Here is a 19,444-nt window from a genome sequence, read left to right as displayed (position 1 = left end):
TTTTAAATCTGACTTAAAGAGCATAGTAGCAAGCCTAAATTTTAGATCTACAAAAGGGCCAAAATATTCAGAAACTTTGTAAATGAGTTCATCATCTAGATTGAAAGTCAGCTTTTGTTACTTGCCAAGAATGTTCAAAATGTTAATATATAACATTCATATAAAACTTTCAAATTTTCAAAGTTTCCAACATTTATTTTCTTATTTGGCTTTCACAAATTCCCGGCACAGAATGACTTTTCACTCTTTGGTAAGACTTGTTTATTAAGAAGTCCTGCTGTTGTTCAAGTGGATTGGCTTTGGGAACCCTTACCATTCTGTTTGTCTTACTTGGACACTGTGATCTGTCCGTATGCCAGTTTAAGTGGAGTGGCCAGATCTGTTGACTATATACTAGATATAGACTGAACAGAGCACGGGATAATGGGACTCTAACCTACCTTTCCTGGGCCACAATATTTCTATTGTATGCTGTAGTTCACTACATTAATTTATTTTCAACAGCTGTATCAAACTGTTAGAGACATGTTGTACGTATGGTCAACTAAAAATCCCTTATTTTTCTAAATAATATGCTGTCAAATGAAATCTTGTGCATTTAAACTATTAACTTGAACTCACATGTAGAATTTAATTATTAATATCTATTAAATATTATTCTGTGGTTTCAATCTACAATTCCAATTTCATTTTTAATCTATTATTTTTACCCTTAAAAGTAAAACATCTAGCCTGGGTGTGGTGGTGCATGGCTGTAATCCCAGCACTTTGGGAGGCAAGGCAGGCGGATCACCTGAGGTTGGGAGTTCAAGACCAGTCTGACCAATAGGGAGAAACCCTATCTCTACTAAAAATACAAAAAATTAGCCAGGCATGGTGGTGCATGCCTGCAATCCCAGCTACTTGTAAGGCTGAGGCAGGAGAATCGCTTGAACCTGGGATGCAGAGGTTGTGGTGAGCCGAGATCGTGCCATTGCACTCTAGCCTGACCAACGAGAGTGAAACTCTGTCTCAAAAAAAAAAAAAAAAAAAGTATAACATCTATTTCAGTGAGAGTTGTGTTCATCTACATTTGAAAGAGACCCTAAAAAGAGTGACTTAACCAAAGAAGAGCTCATTTACAACATGAAACAAGTCTTGAGGTATGTACCCAGGGCTGCAGCTGCAGTTCAAGGACATCATAAAGGGCTCAACTTCCTGGATCACCAGCCTCAGCACATGACTTTCTCCCTCATGGTTATAAGATGAGGGTATTTGTTCCTGTTTTCTTTTCCTGTTTAATACATTTCCATAAACTTGGCAGCTTAAAATAACACACATTTATGATTTCACAGTTTCCATGGGTCAGTAGTCCTAGCACAGGTTGGTTGGGTCCTCTACTCAGATTCTCATCATGCTAAAATCAAGATGCTGGCCATAGCTGTGTTCTCATCTAAACCTTGGGATCCTCTTCCATGCTCATTCAGGTTGGTGGCAGAACTCAGTTCCTTGTGGTTGTAGGACTGAGGTTTCTGTTTTCTTGCTGGCTGTTGCCTGGGGGTTGCTCTCAGCTCCTAGAGGCTGATCTGAGTTCTTAACCATGTGGCCTTTTTACAGCATGGCAGCTTACCTCTTCAAGGTTAGAAAGATAATCTGTCTCTAGTTTGCTACAATGAAATCTTATGGAAGGTAGCCTAATCAAGGGACTGACTATGCCGTCCTATTCATAGGTTCCACCTGCACTCAATGGGCATGACCCTAGGAGGTGGGCATCTTGGGAACATTAGAATTAGAATTCTGCCTGTCGTATTAGTTTCTAGGCAGGATTAAGTAACCTGGAAAGGTTAAGAGTAAAAGGCATGTAACAACTAACTCTGCTTGCCCCTCTTTTTAAGTTTAGAAATCAGATGAGATCAAGCACATTCAAAGTGGTATGGCCATAGATTAAAGTTCAGAAATTGATAGTTTTATCGGAAACCCCACTTAGTAGACTTTGTTTACATTTCATTAGTCATAACTGCAATTAGCACAAGGAAGCCAGGGAAATAAAATTTTAGCTACCTATGCAAAATCAGCATTCTGTTAAAAGGAAAAGGAGATATTGCATGTTGATAGCCAGGGTAAAAATTGAAATGCCAAAGTAGAGAAAATAAATTTGTTTTGTTTAGGAAAAATGGAAATTAATAATGGAAAAAAAATCACACAGAAATTCCTACACAGGATTAATCACTGCTAACATTGTCATACTTGACAATGAATATCATATTGCACACAACATGATATAATTAAGTACATTAAAAATGTACTATAAGGATTTCTATGGAACTATTTGTAAATATGATTTTTAATAACTGAACAATACCATATTATAAGGATATTCATAATATCCCCTATCATTAACCCTCCTTTTCTTATAATACATTTTAGTTTTACTATTTTAAATAATGTAATGATCGGTATTTTGTATGCAAATTTTTTTATGTATTTAAGATTATTTTATTAAGGCTTATTCTTAGATTTACTAGATCAAAGGGAATGGACATTTTTATATTCCTGTCACATATTTTCATAGATTTTCAAAAATGATGAACTAATTTATACTTACCAACAATGAAGTGAAGTAGTCATCACTCTGAGAACATTCTAAAATTCTAATTTCATCCCTCATGTCAGTTTTACTTCTTGCCTTTGGGTCTAACAAAAATTTGATAAGTATGCCTTTTATGACTTCATCCAATCTTCTGATAAAAATGAGGATACTTCTGGACAGGGGTTTGAGCCCTATACTACCACCTGAGAAGCTATTCTTGTTTCATGTAATTAATAGTCTTCAGGCACAGTTTGAGCCCATACATATCTAGCCATTTTACTTTGGAACCAACCCATAGTCACCTTGTCAGCAAGGACATTAAGAGGGGCGTTATACTAAAGATCAGATGTGCAAAGCAGTCTCCTGATTGCTCAGTCTGAAATCCTTACTATGGAAGAAAATGAAGTTAGTTTATTGTGTTTAGGTCTCCATTCTCTGTGTCGTCTTCCAGACTTGTAGTGCTAGTCCATCTCTTCAGTGATAATACTTTTGCTCTGAATAAACTCCAAAACGGTCTTTTTCTGCGTTTAGTATTTTCTTCAAGTTTGTCCTTAAACTTCATTTTAGCTTCCTGAGCCCATGTGGATAGTTCAGGCACTGCTCGAATCTGTTCTGGATTCACTTCCCTTCTCCTTCTGTCTTTTGTACATGTTATTTTTAAACTTGATTTTACCTGAGATGTTCCTGTAGTCAAACTAGCTTCTTTTAGATGTATTTCCTTTTTCTTCTTCCTTGGATTACTCATGATTGTATAGTTAGAATTTCCGTTTCTGAGCTTCCTGTCCTTATTTATTTTCCACACTCAATTTTATGGACTGTTTCCCATCTGTGAGAATAACCTACATAGTTTTCCATTCATTGTTAGATATTTCTATTTCCAGTTTTTGGAATATTTCCAAATGTGCTGCTCCTTTCCTATTTCCTGGGCTTCAAAGGCAAAATAAAGATATTAGAACTTCCTATGCTATCCTTGGTTCAAAATTTATTGCTGTTATTTTTTTGTTCCACACCTTTGAATATGAATATTAGAATTGCATATGCACTTTATAGAGAACTTAGAAAAAGATCACAATTATAAAATATAAGATTAAAATTATTTGTAATCAAACCACTAATTCATTTAGCTGTTAACATTTTGTTCTGTTTCATTCTATAAGAAATATGTATGTATGTGTTTATGAAAATAACTCCATCTTATTCATTTTAAGCCATATTTGTCCTTAAAATGTCAGCCTATAGAATTGGCTCATTAGTTATAGACCTATAATTACATATACATAATAACAACTAGAGGCAAAAGAGAAAAAAATAAAAGGTACCCAGGATGTGTAAGAAGAGCTATATTGTCTTCTGAATAATGTTTTATAATGCAAGAAAGCATGTAATATATCATAAGTGGTTCTCAGCAACAAAATTAACATTTTTAAAGTTCACAGTTGAAGCAAAAACATCTTTACTCTGGCAAAGGTATTGTCCTTTTGAATCTATTTGCATCAGTGGATTCTATAAAAACAACTACAAAATCAGAACTGGGGTTAGTTCTTTTTTGTTTTTGTTTTTGTTTTTTTGAGATTGAGTCTCACTCTGTCACCCAGACTGGAGTTTAGTGGTGTGATCTCGGCTCACTGCAATTCCTCCACCTCCTGGGTTCAAGTAATTCTCATGCCTCGGCCTCCTGAATAGCTGGGATTACACGTGCATGCCACCATGCCCAGCTAATTTTTGTATTTTTAGTAGAGACAGAGTTTCACCATGTTGGCCAGGCTGATCTCAAACTCCTGACCTCAAGTGGTCCATCCACCTCAGTCTCCCAAAGTGTTGGGATTATAGGTGTGAGCCACCACGCCCAGCCAGTTCTTAAACTATAAGAAATTTCCTTTATTTCTTTTTCCTTTTCTTTTCTCTCAAATTTATTGAGCAACTACTTTATACCTTTCTGATGAGAGGTGCCTTTCTTCAGGTCATTTATGTTTCAACTCTACTTTCCTTATCTTGCTTTTTTGCTTGTCCAATATAATAGCCTCAATTGTCTACTTATTCTGTATATGTTAAGGCACTCAGGTGCCACTAGATTTGATCTGTTTGATAATGTGTAAGTTTATGGAAAAATATTTTCTATTCCTTTTTAAAATTATGCATTGCTTATGTTTATCTAAAATATAAATGCATACATCTACATTGGTATAGATATACAACTGTCCATATAGTGATATAGTAAATACAACTGAGGGTTTCCAGATTCAAAATCATTGAGCCATGCCAGGTTTGAGCTCCTCCTCCCAACCATTCCTCTTCTCTCCTGCTACAAGTTGTCCCAGTAGAAGTTGCCACTTCTGCATACTGTGTCTCTCAAGTCACTGTAACTGACCAATAGTGTCCACATGATCCAAGTGAGTCCACTTGTGGTACCACTGTCTCTGGGACTTGGAATTGTTCTAGTCTTGAGTATGAACATGTGCCTGAAGCTAAAGTCATCAGAATCCTTCCTCAAGATTTCTCTAACTGATGTTGAGGGTAGGAAGACTTTTCTCTTTAGTGGCAAAACTATGAGCATGTGAACCCAGAAGCTCTGAACTTCTTTATTTGTAAAAACCTGAGGGCGGATAGGAAGAATTAAGGTAATCTGATGGTATTTGAGAGATTAATTTTATTTTCTAAAGTTACTGGAGTAGCCAGAGTCTTTCAGCAATTCTGTTATTCCTGGGAACTACCCTCCAGATGGCCTAGGTGATTCAATCGGTTTCTGATTTTTGCGACCAATAACTTATGGCTAATCAAGTTGATAGAGTGCACTTGCTCTAGATAATGATTGCTTAACAAATACCTTATATTTAAACTCTCAATTTGAGAAATCTTTCCCATTAAGGGAGCATTATTCTCAGCTCTCCCACAAGTTTAACCACATTAGTCAAGAGCTTGAGATAGTCTCAGGAGTCACCTTCAATTCTGTTTGGAAAAAGGGAGAATATAAATTATCTCCCTTCACAGCTGGTGAAACGGATGCCAGAGAGAGGACTTGACCTGCCCATAGTGACCAAGATAGTTTGTAGCAACATCAGGCCTAAGACTCACGTCTCCTAATTCCCTGTCCTAAGCTGTCCTGAGTATAAAGAGATTCAATGTAATGGATATCAGCATAGAGAAATCGCAGTTTCTTTTGTGCTTTTAAATTTGAATCAGCTCATTTTCTTTCCCTTTTACAGAACAATTCATTCATAAATTACATTGTCAGCACTACATGCCAACAGGCTCTATGATAGCTGCTGTCAAGAGAGACACTCCAAGTGTGTGTCACTTCTGCTCTCAAGAAGTTTATTATCTAGAGAGAAGGTAAATTTTAAAAAGTAATTGTACATGTATGTGACCATAGATACTATAGGGGACTATTAGGAGCCACCTAGGAAATGCAACTAACCCTACCTTGCTGGGGTTCTGGATTGGGGAGCATTGGTCTGTCAGAGAGGATAATACCTTATCATAAGCAATCAGATCCATTGTTTCCAACTGTGCGTTATATCATCTACTCTGTTAAAATCATATTTTAAAAAACACATGTATTTCATTTTGGGCTAGTCTCAGGAAAAATAGAGAAAGGTAAAAATGGGGGTAGCACTACTTAGGTGAGGGTATAAAAAATACACAGGGTAATACAAAATCGGTTAATGAATGTCTCTATCCACAAACCCCTCTACCCTCAACCACTCCCACATATACCAGCACTATTTCCAGATCAGTAGTTGTCAAACTGTGTGAAGAGGAAGGCTAGCCCTCTGAGATATACTATTAGATAAGAGTTCTGTAGTAAGGTAACTTTATGACTACTGCACAATCGTTCCCTTCTTTGAGATGGGAGAGAGAAACAGAAAGTCTATTCTCCCATCCCAACTTGAATCTGCCTTATTTCCATTCACACATAATTCATACACACCTTTCCCCTCTGCTCCCAGTTCATTATGGTGCTTTAGTTCCCCTCATGCCTTCCAACTCAGAATGAGAAACTGCTTTGCTTTTTAATATAAAATAATTGAACACATGGTACATTCCATGATCTTCTAAAAGACTGAGAAATCCTATGATTAAGAAACACTTTTGTATTATTTTTAACTTAACATCTGAAATCATTTAACCATAAGATGACTTTTTCCCTAAAGCATCCTATGAAACATCAGAACCCACTTTGAAATACTTTACTCTAATGAAGAAGTTTGTTTGCCCCTCCAGTCTCATATATGACTTAACAATAATACTTGGGCAGTGTTGTATTGTTTTCCAGGTGTTTCATTTTCAGTGCCTGTTGCATGCCAGCACTATTGCTAAGATCTTTCATATATCTCCTGTCACTTTATACACATCCTCAATAACCTCATGAAGTTGGCATAATTTTCATCATAGATTATAGATAAAGAAACAGGCTGAGAGAGAGGTTATGGTGACATCCTGGAGGTTACAGGAGTGGCAATTGGCAGAGCTGAGATAGTTCTGAGTCTTTCTATGGCACCTTTTTCCTTCACATTAAATAAATAGAGACAAATAATAAAAATTCAAGATACCAGACAATTCTGAAGCTAGAGGATGTAATGAACTTCATCCAGAAATTCAAAGCAGAATGTCAGTTAGATGTTGGCAGCTAAATACTTCCAAAAAAGTTATGTTTGTTCTGGAGGGGCAGGAGATCTACAGATAGAGATGGGAATAAGACTAACTCAAGCAAAGAACACATTGAGGGAAGGGTTTATGGTCTAGTTCAGTTGCAATCTAGTGGAGATGAAACAGGGGAGTTCAGTTGTAGCCATGTTGGTTGGGCATCAGTTTTGTGGTCTGAACTTATTCTGAGTAGGTAATGTGAGCCCACAAGGTATTTTTTGGATGAAGTATGAATGTAATTACACTTACACTTTAATAGGAGTAGTTAAGAGACAATCTGGAAGGAATATGGAGGATGATTGCAATGAGAGAGAAGAAACTAAAGGCATGTGATCAGAGAGAAGACTACACAGGACATGAACTGGGGTAAAATGTTACAGTGACTGTGTGAAGAGAGCATGTCATGTCCATCATCATCTCTAAGCAGAAGTTGAAGAGCCCTGGACTAACAAGACAATCACATAACTGACTGCATAGCAAATTAAAGCATGGAGTGTAAAGCCTTTGATGAATAGTGCCTGGTCCATGAAAAATGCTCAATGATCATTCGCTGAATAATAAATTATTTCATCTAGTTACATGATATTTCAACTATTACATAAGAGCTTCAAATTGATGTATCTCCTCTTTTTAATTTTCAATTGCAAGTTTGTGGAATGAAGAAAAATAACGTTTTATTCCATATCTGAAAGTAGAAAATTATATAACATATTCTAAGTGCTGCCTCAGGGAGGTTACCCAGGCTAAGAGTGAGTTGTTATCTGACTATGGAATTTAGGAGTTAGACGTCAGGAATTTGTGAGGGTTGGGTCAACAGGTTCTATGGTTGAGGCCAGCATTTCGGTAGTTAGCTGGTATCATTGACACTCCAAATACAAAAAGTGATTAAAATATTAATTTCTTTAGCTTTACCAACACATCCATTTTTACACATAGTTATTCTTCCTGTTTGTTTTCACCCAAGGTAACATTATTCTAACAGTGCTGGCAGAAATAGTTTCATTTATGCTATCTGGAGAAGCAAGAGCTTCAAACTCTCTACTAAAGAGTTAAGGACTAGGGCATAAGAATCATATATAAGAAAAAAATTAACTCTCTAGTTTGAGAGAGAAATGAATTTTTTAAGCTAGAATTGGCTCTTATCCATAAAAGTTCTTAAGAGAGGAAGATGATGTTAAAATAATTATATGTACTATGTAGTCACAAAAATACATAATATTACTCAACTTCTACCTTTGCCCCTAGTAAAATATTCCTAATTCTCATAATTCTTCCATATGGGTATTATCCCCACCTTATAGGTAAGGCCAAAGAAAATTAAATATTTTGCCTAAGTACATTTAGTTATTAAATAGCACTGAAATCACTTGTGGAGCAACAGAATATAAAGAACATTTTTCAAAGAACAAAATTAAGACTCCAACCTATGTCTGCTTTCCTGCAAAGCCTATAGTAGTTCAGCTCAACTTTTATAAACTGGTTTATTCAGTCTTCCTTCCATTTCACCTAAAAGAATGGTATCAAATAATAAGTAGAAAGCAAAATAAGGACAGGCAGCTGGACCTGTAAAGTAAATTTTCCTGTGAACATGTTTTCTTTTTTACTTTCTGCAGAAATCACCCACATCTAAAATTATTTTCAGTGAAAGTTGAACTTGTCACTCTTCCAAAGTCCTTGTTCATTCATTTATTCATCAGTCATTCGCTTAGTCTGTATGTCTTCTGAGTGCCTACTGTTTGCAGGCACTGTGCTAGACACCAGGATGGGGCAATGAAACTCCTGGAAGCTCCCAGTCCAGTAGAGGATACACAAACAAAGCATTACATACTGACCAGTGATAAGTGCCAGAATGGAGAGATTCCTGCTCAGCCTGGGGGAGTCAGGGGAGATTTCCCATGGGAAGTGATCACTGAAGAATGACCTGAAGGAAGAAGAGGAGACAGGAAAATGTATTCATTGGAGGACCAACTATGTAATGTTTAGGTATTTCATCTGTGTATATCATATAACTCTAACAAGAATCTCATGAAATATAGTGATGATTGGCCTCATTTTTAAATTAAAGAGTAGAGGCTCAGGCTTTTCACTTGTCCTTTGTTTAACAGTAAGTGGTAAAACCAAGTTTTAAAGCTTGACTCCAACATGCTTTCTCTTTCCATTTTATTCTACTGTTTCTTAGGACAACGATGTTTCAGTCTCATTCCTCAGTCTTGGCACACAGAGGTACCAGAATAAAAGCATTTAATTGTCATAAAAGTAAATTGTGAAACACATAATTTCTGTCATTTCTACCATAGATAGTACTCAATAAATAACACTTTGAATTGAATAAGTCTAGGAAGTACCGTGGCTAAGTAGTTTATCCTATATGTGTCTCAGTCTCCTCATCTGTAAAACAGAGTTAATAGTTTATCCACCTCTCAGGGTGTAGTAAGGGTTAAATGAGATTATGTATGTAACATACATGGCATGGTGCCTAAGTGTTCAATAATAAAGTGTTTGATAATTTTTAGCAATTATTACAATTAATATTTTGTATCTGGTTGACCATTTATCGTTTCAAGCTGATTAATGAGAAAGTATTTGAACTGAAGGCTGCTGTTTTTCATGAATAGGATTTGTTAAGTCTGGCTAAACAATAATCTTCATACTTATCTTTATTCTTTCTTTTCAAGACTGATTATTGGGTACCCCAGCACTGTTTCAGTAAAAGACTCACAGTGAGAACAATTAAAACTCACTGAATTAAAACAAAATGTTAATAGAGGCAATATCTATGAATATCCTGGTTCTTAATGGCAATTAGTGGTAAGTCGTACATTATATATTGGATTTGGAAAATGTATCTCAGGAATAATAAACTGTCAAAAAGACCCAAGAACTGTATCTGCCTAGTATTAAGGTTTTGGGGTCTAGTGCAGAAAAGGCAAGGATGTTGAACTCAGATTATTTTCAGGGGCCGGGAACTTAAGAGAAATGCACATTTACAGACATTTATGCATAAAAATAAATAAATAAATGGATCAATTAATAACTGTGGGCCACATGCAACACATTGTGGATGGTTTGTTCATAACTTTTGCGATTTAGAAAGAAGCAGTAGTCAAAAACTTAGAAAACTTGGGTCCTCATTCCTTCAACAAACATTTGTAGGGAGCAGTGGGTTAAGAGCAGGGGCTCTGTTCTTGAGTCTGGCTTTGTTATTTGACAGTTGTGGAACTTTCAGGGATTGAATTATGAGTGTCTGAACATGGGCTGCAAAACCCAGTGCCAAAAGTTTGACTTTCTGGCTGTGTGACCCTGGGAAAGTTATTTAATTTCTCCATACCTCTGTTTCCTCACCTGGTTTTGTGGTACAAAACTTAGTAATAAGTTATCCATAGGCATCAGTTATTTTTGGTAATATTATTGTTTAGATACCTCACATGCATTAGGCACTGTGCTTGGATCTAGGAATACAAATATAATAAAATATAATCCTTGTTTTCAAGGACACAGGCAACAGGCAGTTAGGATATAGTGGTGTCAATGGAGGTGGGTACGAAATACCAGGGAATACTAAAGATAACGTTTCGCAGTGCTAAGAAAAGGCTATTCAGTAGAGATATTTCCAGAAACAAGGAGGTATGCAGGCAGCCAGAGCTAAGAGGTGAGGTGCATTCTATAATAGCATGTTCCCTGTGAGGTTCAGCAGCCTGTGTGATGCTAGGCAGATCACTTTCCCTCTCTTTGCCTTAATTTCCTGATGTGTCAGAGAAAGCAGGACAAATTAGTGATACCTAAGTTCCCCTCCTCTTTAACATTTGGTGATTCTCTGTGAGCTTGGGGATGTTTCACGGCTGAAACAGAGCAACAGAGGTGGCTAGGATGATGGGAAGGAGATCTCTTGGTATGTAAGCGGGGAAACCTAGAAGGTATAAGGCCCTAGAGCTACAGAAAGAAGGCATGAAAAATTTGAAATACACTTTGGTACCTAAAGAATAAAGGACAGAGGCTGAAGTAAGGCCATGGTGGGGATGAGGGACACATTTTCAGAGGGACACAATCTTTGGAGCTGCCTTTGTAAACTTTTCTCTATACACCATTTCTCCATGCTGACAATATGACTCTGTCCTGTGTTAAAATAAGTGATAATATGGCTCAGTCTGTCCTTCCCAATGCCTGTTAGACCAAGCTCTGGTAACTTTCGTACAACAGGGCATCATTGAGACCTGGCTTCTCTGTGTCACACTGACCATGTATGCCTTCTCTTCATGGAGATACCATGGCAAAGTGCAAAACTGTGGGTTTTGGATTCAAATAAACATTGGCTTGGGCACTAAGAAAATGTAGGCCATAGACTCTAAGAAGATAGCAAGGAGAAGATAAAGAGAAAATACAGGCAGAAGCACGGTTCTGACCTTTCCTATCCCTGAGACCTTGCACACATCATTTAGCTTCTCTGGACTTCACTTTTGTCATCTGTTAAAGGAGAGCGGAGCTCCCACCTCAGAGTTATTGTGGTGATTAAGTGAAATGCTGTATTCTGAAAATAGTGTCTGAAACATAAGGTCAGTTTAGGGGAGCCCCAGTAGAAGCTCATGATTGCAGTGGGGGAAAGCAGGTACCTAAAGGAAATGGGAGGTTGATATGAGGGACGAGGGAGGACAGAAGTGCTTAACAGACAAAAATACAGGTGTCCACTATACTAGCACCCATGTTAGGTATTAATGATGATTAATAGAAAGCTAGCAAAATCTTTGCCACTTATGTGCTCAATAAACAAGTGCTATATCTTCTCAGAGAAAGGATTTTTAAACCCCTGTTTTGTGTAATACTTTTTACAGTGTGTTATTATCCAGCAGGCCATCTGCTCTAATTAAAATTTCACAGGGCTGAGGAATTTAGTGCGCTAACCTTGGAGTCTTGGGTGCAGTTGGTGTTTTGTTTGAGGTTGATGTATTTGGAAAGATTATGGGAGGATGAATTCTTTGCCAGCTTCTAAATAGGCAGATGTGAAAATTTTCTGCTAGGGTTTTCTTTTTGTTTTTGGCTCTCTGGTGCTGGGGGCAAAATATTAAATACTTTGCCACAAGACAGATGTTCTGAAGAGCTAATTAAAAAACTGACAAGTACCCAGGACCTCTGATGGTTAGTTTATGTGCCTTCCTCCACTGAAAGATCAAAATCACTGTGGCTTAGAGTGATTATATTAAATTATATTTCCAGAAAGTTTACAATTGGAATACAAAGGACAGTGTCTTTAAAGATATTCTTAATTATATGATTGTGTCTCAAAATTGGCTGCACATTTTTAAGTGGAGAATCTTTTTAAAAAATTATGAACAACTGTATTTTTTAAATTAAATGTGTTTAAATTTCAACTTTTAGATACAGGGTTACATGTGCAGATTTGTTATATGAGAATATTGTGTGAGGCAGAGGTTAGGAGTATGGATCCCATCACAGTGCCTAACTGGGAATTTTTTTTTTTTTTTTTTTTAATGCTCATGCTGGGGCTCCATGTCAGACTAATTAGATCAATGTCTGGAACGAGGGCCCTAGTAACGTATTTGTTTTAACTCTACAAGGGATATGAATATACAGCCAAGATTGAGAAGTTATAATTTATACATAATATTCTAGGATCTATTTCATTCCTAGGCTACACTGTAATGTATGTATAGAGAGTAGGATGGGAACTGGAATTGGGATAGTCTTGATTGAAATGACAGATTGGCTAAGATAATGTTCTGCTCTGGGTAAGTTACTTAAGCTTTTTTCTAGATCCCTTACCTTTAAAATATGACCATTAACTCTCCAATAGATGTTTGTGAATATTGGATGTGAGCATTATTTAATAAACAAGGCACCTGCTTAATTAACTCCATTTGTTTTTAGTAAAATTCTTTGTTAGGAATTTTAGCCTGTTTCTGAGACTTGCTTATCAGTATAAATGAAAGATTCTGAGCAGTGGCACAAAGAAGAACACGCATTACCTTAAAACAGCACAGCAGACCATCTTGTCATACTGCAGATATAGAAATAAATCACAGTGAGATCCATTCCAATTTTACATGTCCTGGAAGTCAGAGTATATACATTTCCTTTCTAGCAAAAGATGCCCCTGGAAATGTTGTGACTATTCCCTATAATAAATGCAAATAAAAAATTCCATGTAGTGTTTTTCACTAATGCCGGCAACTCTGTTTCCATACAATTACCCAGAAAATGTGGACTTGACTGTGTCTGTTTGGATGCCAAGTAGCTCAATCAATTATATTGCAATCTAATTGCCCAAAGGGTCTGAACCTGCAATTCTATCAGGCAGGGCCTGATTATCCATGCTGACCTTGGGTTAAAGAGGAGAGGGAGGTTTGTTCTATATTGTTATTTCTTCTCCTAGCCTAGGCCCTTTGGCTGTGACCTCACTGGTATATAGAAAGTCAGAAAGACCAGAAATGGTTCGAAGTGTGCCAGTAATACAAATCAGTCTTGCCTGATTCCTGGTTGCATGCTCCTACCTTGCATGCCGGAACCAGGTGCCCTGCCCATTCTGTTCCTTTATTTTGGGAAATATTTGGGGGGAGCTGAGATAAGGATTTGGCTTCAAGCTAGTGCTTTAAACAGTATACATCTTGCCTTTTGTAGTAAACATGTGGTAAATATTAGTATTTATTCTTCTCCCTGAGCTCACAGCTGGCCATCCCAATTACTAGTGTGTGACTTGGGGCCAATCACTTTCCCTTTCTGAAGCTCAGTATCCTCACCTGCAAAATGAAGGAATGGAAAACACACACACATTGTGTTCTTCTGTTGGTGAACTTGTATGAGGAGAATATATAGATAACATTTATGGAATGTGTACTGTATGCCTTTCACTGTTCTAAGTATTTCATGTTTCAAGTATTAATATATATTAACTTGCAAACATTTGTGAGGTAAATTTTTAATTCCCTCTTTTACAGATGAGGAAACTGAGGCATCAAGTGGTTAAAGTAACTTTCCTGAGGTCGTGCAACCAGGAAGTAGGGGAACTAAGATAAGAGTTTGTCCCCAGGCCTGTACTCTAAACACTATACCCCCTGCCTTTTTGTAGTGTGCCTGTGGTAAATAAAGTTGAAAGCGTTTGTGGTTCTTCCTGGCTTTCTCTTAAAATTTCTAATCTGAAATAGGTATGCCATGACAGCCAGCACCTAGGTACATGTGTATTAGGTATTCACTAAATAGTTACTGATAGGTTAGCTGTTAAAGTGCTAAGGATCGGTACAGGCTTGTCTAGTAATGGTCTTTTATAGTATTGTGGTTACTGACGTTTCACCTGCAAAAAACCTCAGTGGCTCTACTTTGCAAATTTAGTATTCAAGGCTCTCCAGTGATCTGGCACCCTGATGCCCTTTCCAGCCTTTTTATACTTTTGCTATTTACACAAACCCTGCTAGTGGGTAAGCTCCATCCGGAATGAGATGTATAATCTGTATATTTATATGCCTAGTACTTAGTGGAAATCTAAATACTATTAATTGGATGAATGAACTTGACTCAGTCACCATGAACTGCTGCTCTTTGTACATGCAGTCTATAAGCAGACACAACTTGGCTCTGCCTGTTTCCTTTCTCTAGAGCCCATCCTTCATGGTCCACTCTCCTGGGCCTAATACCATCTAGACTTTACTCAGTGTATTAAAACTCACACACAATTTAAACAGCGTTATCTTATATTTTCACTAAAATGACCCTGCTAAGTTGCCACTAATTTGAGCTTAGATTTTAGTTCTTTTTCTCATAATGATAATGGATTTTCATTGATTTTCCCACACTAGCATTGACTTATCCTCATTAGATTTTGTCAATTTGCACATTAATGAAAGAAAACCTATTTAACTGGCATGTTAATATATGAGTGGAGGTTTAAAAAATACTACTGGCAAATCTAACTTTCATCATATATGAAGAAGGGCCCTTTCTGATGTTTAAAATTGTTTTCCTATCATATAAACATGTTTTTATTATAACATATGGAAGAGAAGCATTATTTAACACTTACTGGGTGTAACACTAAAGAACTAACTTTTATTTGTGATTGTGCCTGGTTTCCTGAACAATCTGGAAAAGGAATGCAGCTTAGCAAAAGCTGGGCTTTGATGTCAGAAAGACCCAGTGTAAGCTCTGGCCTCCCAGCCCACTTGCTGTGTGATCCTGGGGAAGCCTCTTAACCCCTTACAGATAAGCTTTCTTGTTTGTAAATGTTTACATGAGATATGGTAATATCTCATGTTTGGTATTTGGGGTATAACTTTGTTGCCTCATTCTCCAACACACAAGCAATAGCCAAATGGGAATCAAAGTATTGGCTTATGAGTGGCCAGGCAAGTATGTTAAAGCCATCCAAATAGGGCTTCTTTAATGAGATGTGGTGGCCCTTAAACCCAAGGCCTGGAAGACTGGGTGAGGAGACCTTTTTACCTTCCTGAATGGGAGACAGAAAGGACCATTGGACAGGCTTCCACTCAGTCACATAGCAAGTGGCAGGGCTCCAGAGCAAAGTGTTGAGCTGGATCCATTCCAAAGAGCAAGGCCCTGCCTAGGTCAGTTGGTTGCCTGGGAACAGGGAGTTCAGGTGTGACCCTTGGACATGACACTAGGAAGAGGAAGAGTGGCAGAAGACATGCTAAGCACAGGCTATGACTTTAAGGCACAGGAAGTTGTCCAACAGGGGATGGGGCAGAAGCATTGCCATTCTCTAAGGACTGGATTTCATAGAGTGAGGAAGATACTTGAGCTGAAGGAAGAAATGCCATCCCCACCACTACCCCAACAATAGTAACAAAATCCATGCGGACAAAAAACCTAATCTTTATTGATCTTTATCGTAAAGGATTTTAAATGGGATTAAATAAGATTACTTATTTACTATTGGAGTCCCTAGCAAGTTCACATTGTGAAAGCAATAATGTCTGCTACACTCTGTCAAGGGAAGCAAATTTTTATTAGGTAAGTGATATCATCAAGACCATTTTATAGTTGGGAAAAGGGAGGCTTAGAGAAAGGAAGACTGTCTGGTAAAAAGCAACAACAATAATATAATAAGCAAAAAAGCAACCATGCCTTTATCTTGTGTTTTGGATTTAGAAACCCTGGGAAACATTTTTTTTAAGGCTCTCTAGAGGTGAGATAAATAATCAGGCTATTTGTCTGGAACTCCAAAGTTACCTTAAGCTTTCATAGCTGGTGAACTCAGTTTTGGGCTTGAAGGATGGGGAACCTGCTAATGAACATTTACAGCTAAGGTCATTAGTCGTGGATGTCATATGAAAAGCCAACACATCTTCTTATATTTTCCAAGTAATGTGACTTCATTCAATGATCTCAAAATATATCAACAACTTTGACATACATGCAAAAATCAGGGATAAGTACTTCCACTTCAGACTGGACAACAAGGTTCTGTAGTAAAACATTTTAACAATGAGAAAGCCTTGTCTCTTTACATTAAATATGAAGAAATACATCAGAGAAGTTCTACAAATTATGATTAAAAACAATCAAATTTAACTTTACTGGAGATCTTTAACTACTTTTTACCTAAGCAGAGATATTTATTTTAGTACACTGGTAGTATATATTCTGTATTTCTCAGGTTTCTGACCAGGAGGGAAAAAAAGCAGTTTAACTTATACTACTGACATATTTTAGATTCAAATGTTTGCTCCATATTTTTTCCAAATTCAGGTTTATTCCATTTTTGAACCTAAACTTGTATTTCCGATTTTACTTTTTTCTTTGAAGAGTTATATCCATCTGGAATGTCTAGATAATGCCATGGTTTATTTGGGGTAATAACCCCAAATCTCAGTAGGTTAAAATAGCAAGATCATCATTCTCATGCATACTACACAGCATGGACTGATTGGGATACTTGCCTCTACTTGATCTCACTCACAGACCTTATCCAAAAGAGTTTCCATTGCTGTGCTTCCACAGGAAGAAAGAGAGAGAAAAACATAGGAAATTGAGGACTGGCTCTTATTGCTCCTATATGAAAGTGACACACGTTACTTCTCACATTTTGATGCCCAACAAGTCACATGTCCATGGCTAAGTTCAAAGAGGTCAGAACAGTGTACTTTCCCCATTTAACTAGAGGACAGAGACCCAGAAATATCTGTCGAACCATTAATGAATACTATAAAATATGTCTTATCATTCTTATTTTATATCAAGGTCACAAAAATAGTATGTGGCAGAGGGCAATTGTAAATCTAATTCAGATTAAAGGTTTATGTTTCTTCCACAATATTATAGTTTGAGTGTGTGAAAATGTGAAAATATGAAAATTGCCCTCTAACTGAATTTAACCTAAGTAAATTCACCAAACACCATTCCTCCTATATGACACAGCAAAATAAATACTTCTTTTGTGAGGAACTGAACAGTAAAGTTCTTTGAAGGAACGAATAAGAGTGAGGGGAACAGGAGGGGGATGCATATGTAGCATATAGGAAAGAATATTTAAATGAATTGTCACATATAAGTCTCTGTTCTAGCATTATTTCAGAGTATTGAATAAGAAAAGCTGTTTTATTTTTTCCCTCATAGGAAAATATAAACATTGATGAAGCCTCCAGATGCCTGGTGAAACACATACTTGCAAATGAGTGTGACCTAATGGAGTCTATTGAGCCGGACGTCGTGAAGCCCCATCTCACATCAACCAAGGTTGCCAGCTGCTCTGGCTGTGCTAAATCCTAGTAGGCACCTTTGCTGGTGTCTGATAGGAATGACCTCATCATTCCACGAATCGTGCCTCTATTTTTACCATTTTGGGTAAATGTCAGGATAGAGATACCACATGTGGCAAGCCAAAGATCTATGCCTCTATTTTTTCAATGAGAGAGAAATAGCAAATGTTCTATGCTTTCCTCACCATCATCACAGTGTTTACAAGCTTTTGAAAATATTTAGTCTGTTACAAACTTCTGTTGTGTAGCTGACCAAAATTCTGCAGGGCCACGGTCAGCCCTGTTATTTGCTTCTTTTAATCAGCAAAAGCCTCAGGTCTTAAAATAAAAGGGGAGAAGAATAAACTAGCTGTCAAGTTAAGCATTGGCTTAACTTGCCCTGGTGTCTCTGTCCAGATTTCAATATATTCTCTGATGGTCTGACAGGCCTATTAAGTAGATGTGATATTTTCTCCCAAGATGACTTCCATTCTCGGCAGACCTGAGAGTTGCCTCTGAATTAGCTCTTTGGAGTCATGAACACAGGCGTGCTATATTTTCCTTGTCCTAATTGTCTCTTGCCATGGCCTGAATGTTGGCTTAACTGAATATTGTATGAAAAGACTTGCTTTCATATGTGCCTTTCTGTTAGCTTTCTCTGACTCAAGCTGTGGGGCTCCTCTATACATGTAATATATATTATATATATTTTCACAGGTGAACAACAAAACGTTAAAAGATGCTGTTTCCCTATTTATGAAAGTGCTTTAAGTTTCTTAGTATTGTGAAGGGATTTTTTTGACAAAGTAAACAGGGTTCTCAAGATCCATTTCTAAAATTTTATTTCAAGAAGGAGATGAGAAATGTATGCTTAAAGAAACTGCTGGGCACTATTAAAACTGGGATGAGTCTACGCCATCTATGCCATCTGCATTTACTGTTCATATTGACATTTAGGCCAGAGAGTATACAGTGCATATACATATTTTTAGTTAATCAGAGGAATATGTCCTCATAGATTCTGATTAAGAAAGGTACCAGATCAATAAACATAAAAAGAAACAATAAAACATGGATTATGACACCTTGCTTTACACAGTGGCTGTGGTGCTGATATGTGCAGGTAGCTATTATTTTTTAATGTCTTATTTTATATCAATATTTGTAATACACTCACAGGAATCATTTCTTTTTGTTTTTGAGATGGAGTCTTGCTGTGTCACCAGGTTGGAGTGCAGTGGCGCGATCTCAGCTCACTGCAACTTCCACCTCCTGGGTTCAAGCGCTTCTCCTGTCTTAGCCTCCTGAGTAGCTGGGACTACAGGCGTGTGCCACCACACCCAGCTAATTTTTGTAGTTTTAGTAAAGACGAGGTTTCTCAGGATCCTGCTATTTTCCTATAAGGGTCTTGACTTTAGTGGAGGAAATGTGGTAGCCCTGTCAGCTTGGCCTCTTTTACAACTCTGCAGGATTCTGAGATAGAGGATGAGATATGTGGGTACATATCCTTAAGAGTCTTGAACCCCAAATT

The 19,444-nt window shown here is 37.3% G+C and overlaps 1 protein-coding gene across 1 annotated transcript in view; it reads left to right on the top strand.

The window, feature by feature from the left end:
• Positions 1-18,670, top strand: part of RAB38 (RAB38, member RAS oncogene family) — a 61,523-nt gene extending 42,853 nt beyond the window's left edge. The window contains exon 3 of the mRNA XM_017887665.1: positions 17,792-18,670. Coding sequence (XP_017743154.1) covers positions 17,792-17,944 — 153 coding nt within the window. The 3' untranslated portion in view covers positions 17,945-18,670. The remainder of the gene's footprint in view (positions 1-17,791) is intronic.
• Positions 18,671-19,444: the final 774 nt, after the last annotated feature.

The sequence above is a fragment of the Rhinopithecus bieti genome, unplaced genomic scaffold (assembly GCF_001698545.2).
Source record: "Rhinopithecus bieti isolate Rb0 unplaced genomic scaffold, ASM169854v2 scaffold_15796, whole genome shotgun sequence".
In the NCBI taxonomy this organism is placed as follows: domain Eukaryota; kingdom Metazoa; phylum Chordata; class Mammalia; order Primates; family Cercopithecidae; genus Rhinopithecus; species Rhinopithecus bieti.
Note: the sequence above shows the minus strand (reverse complement) of the source record. Positions and strands in the feature narration are given on the sequence as shown.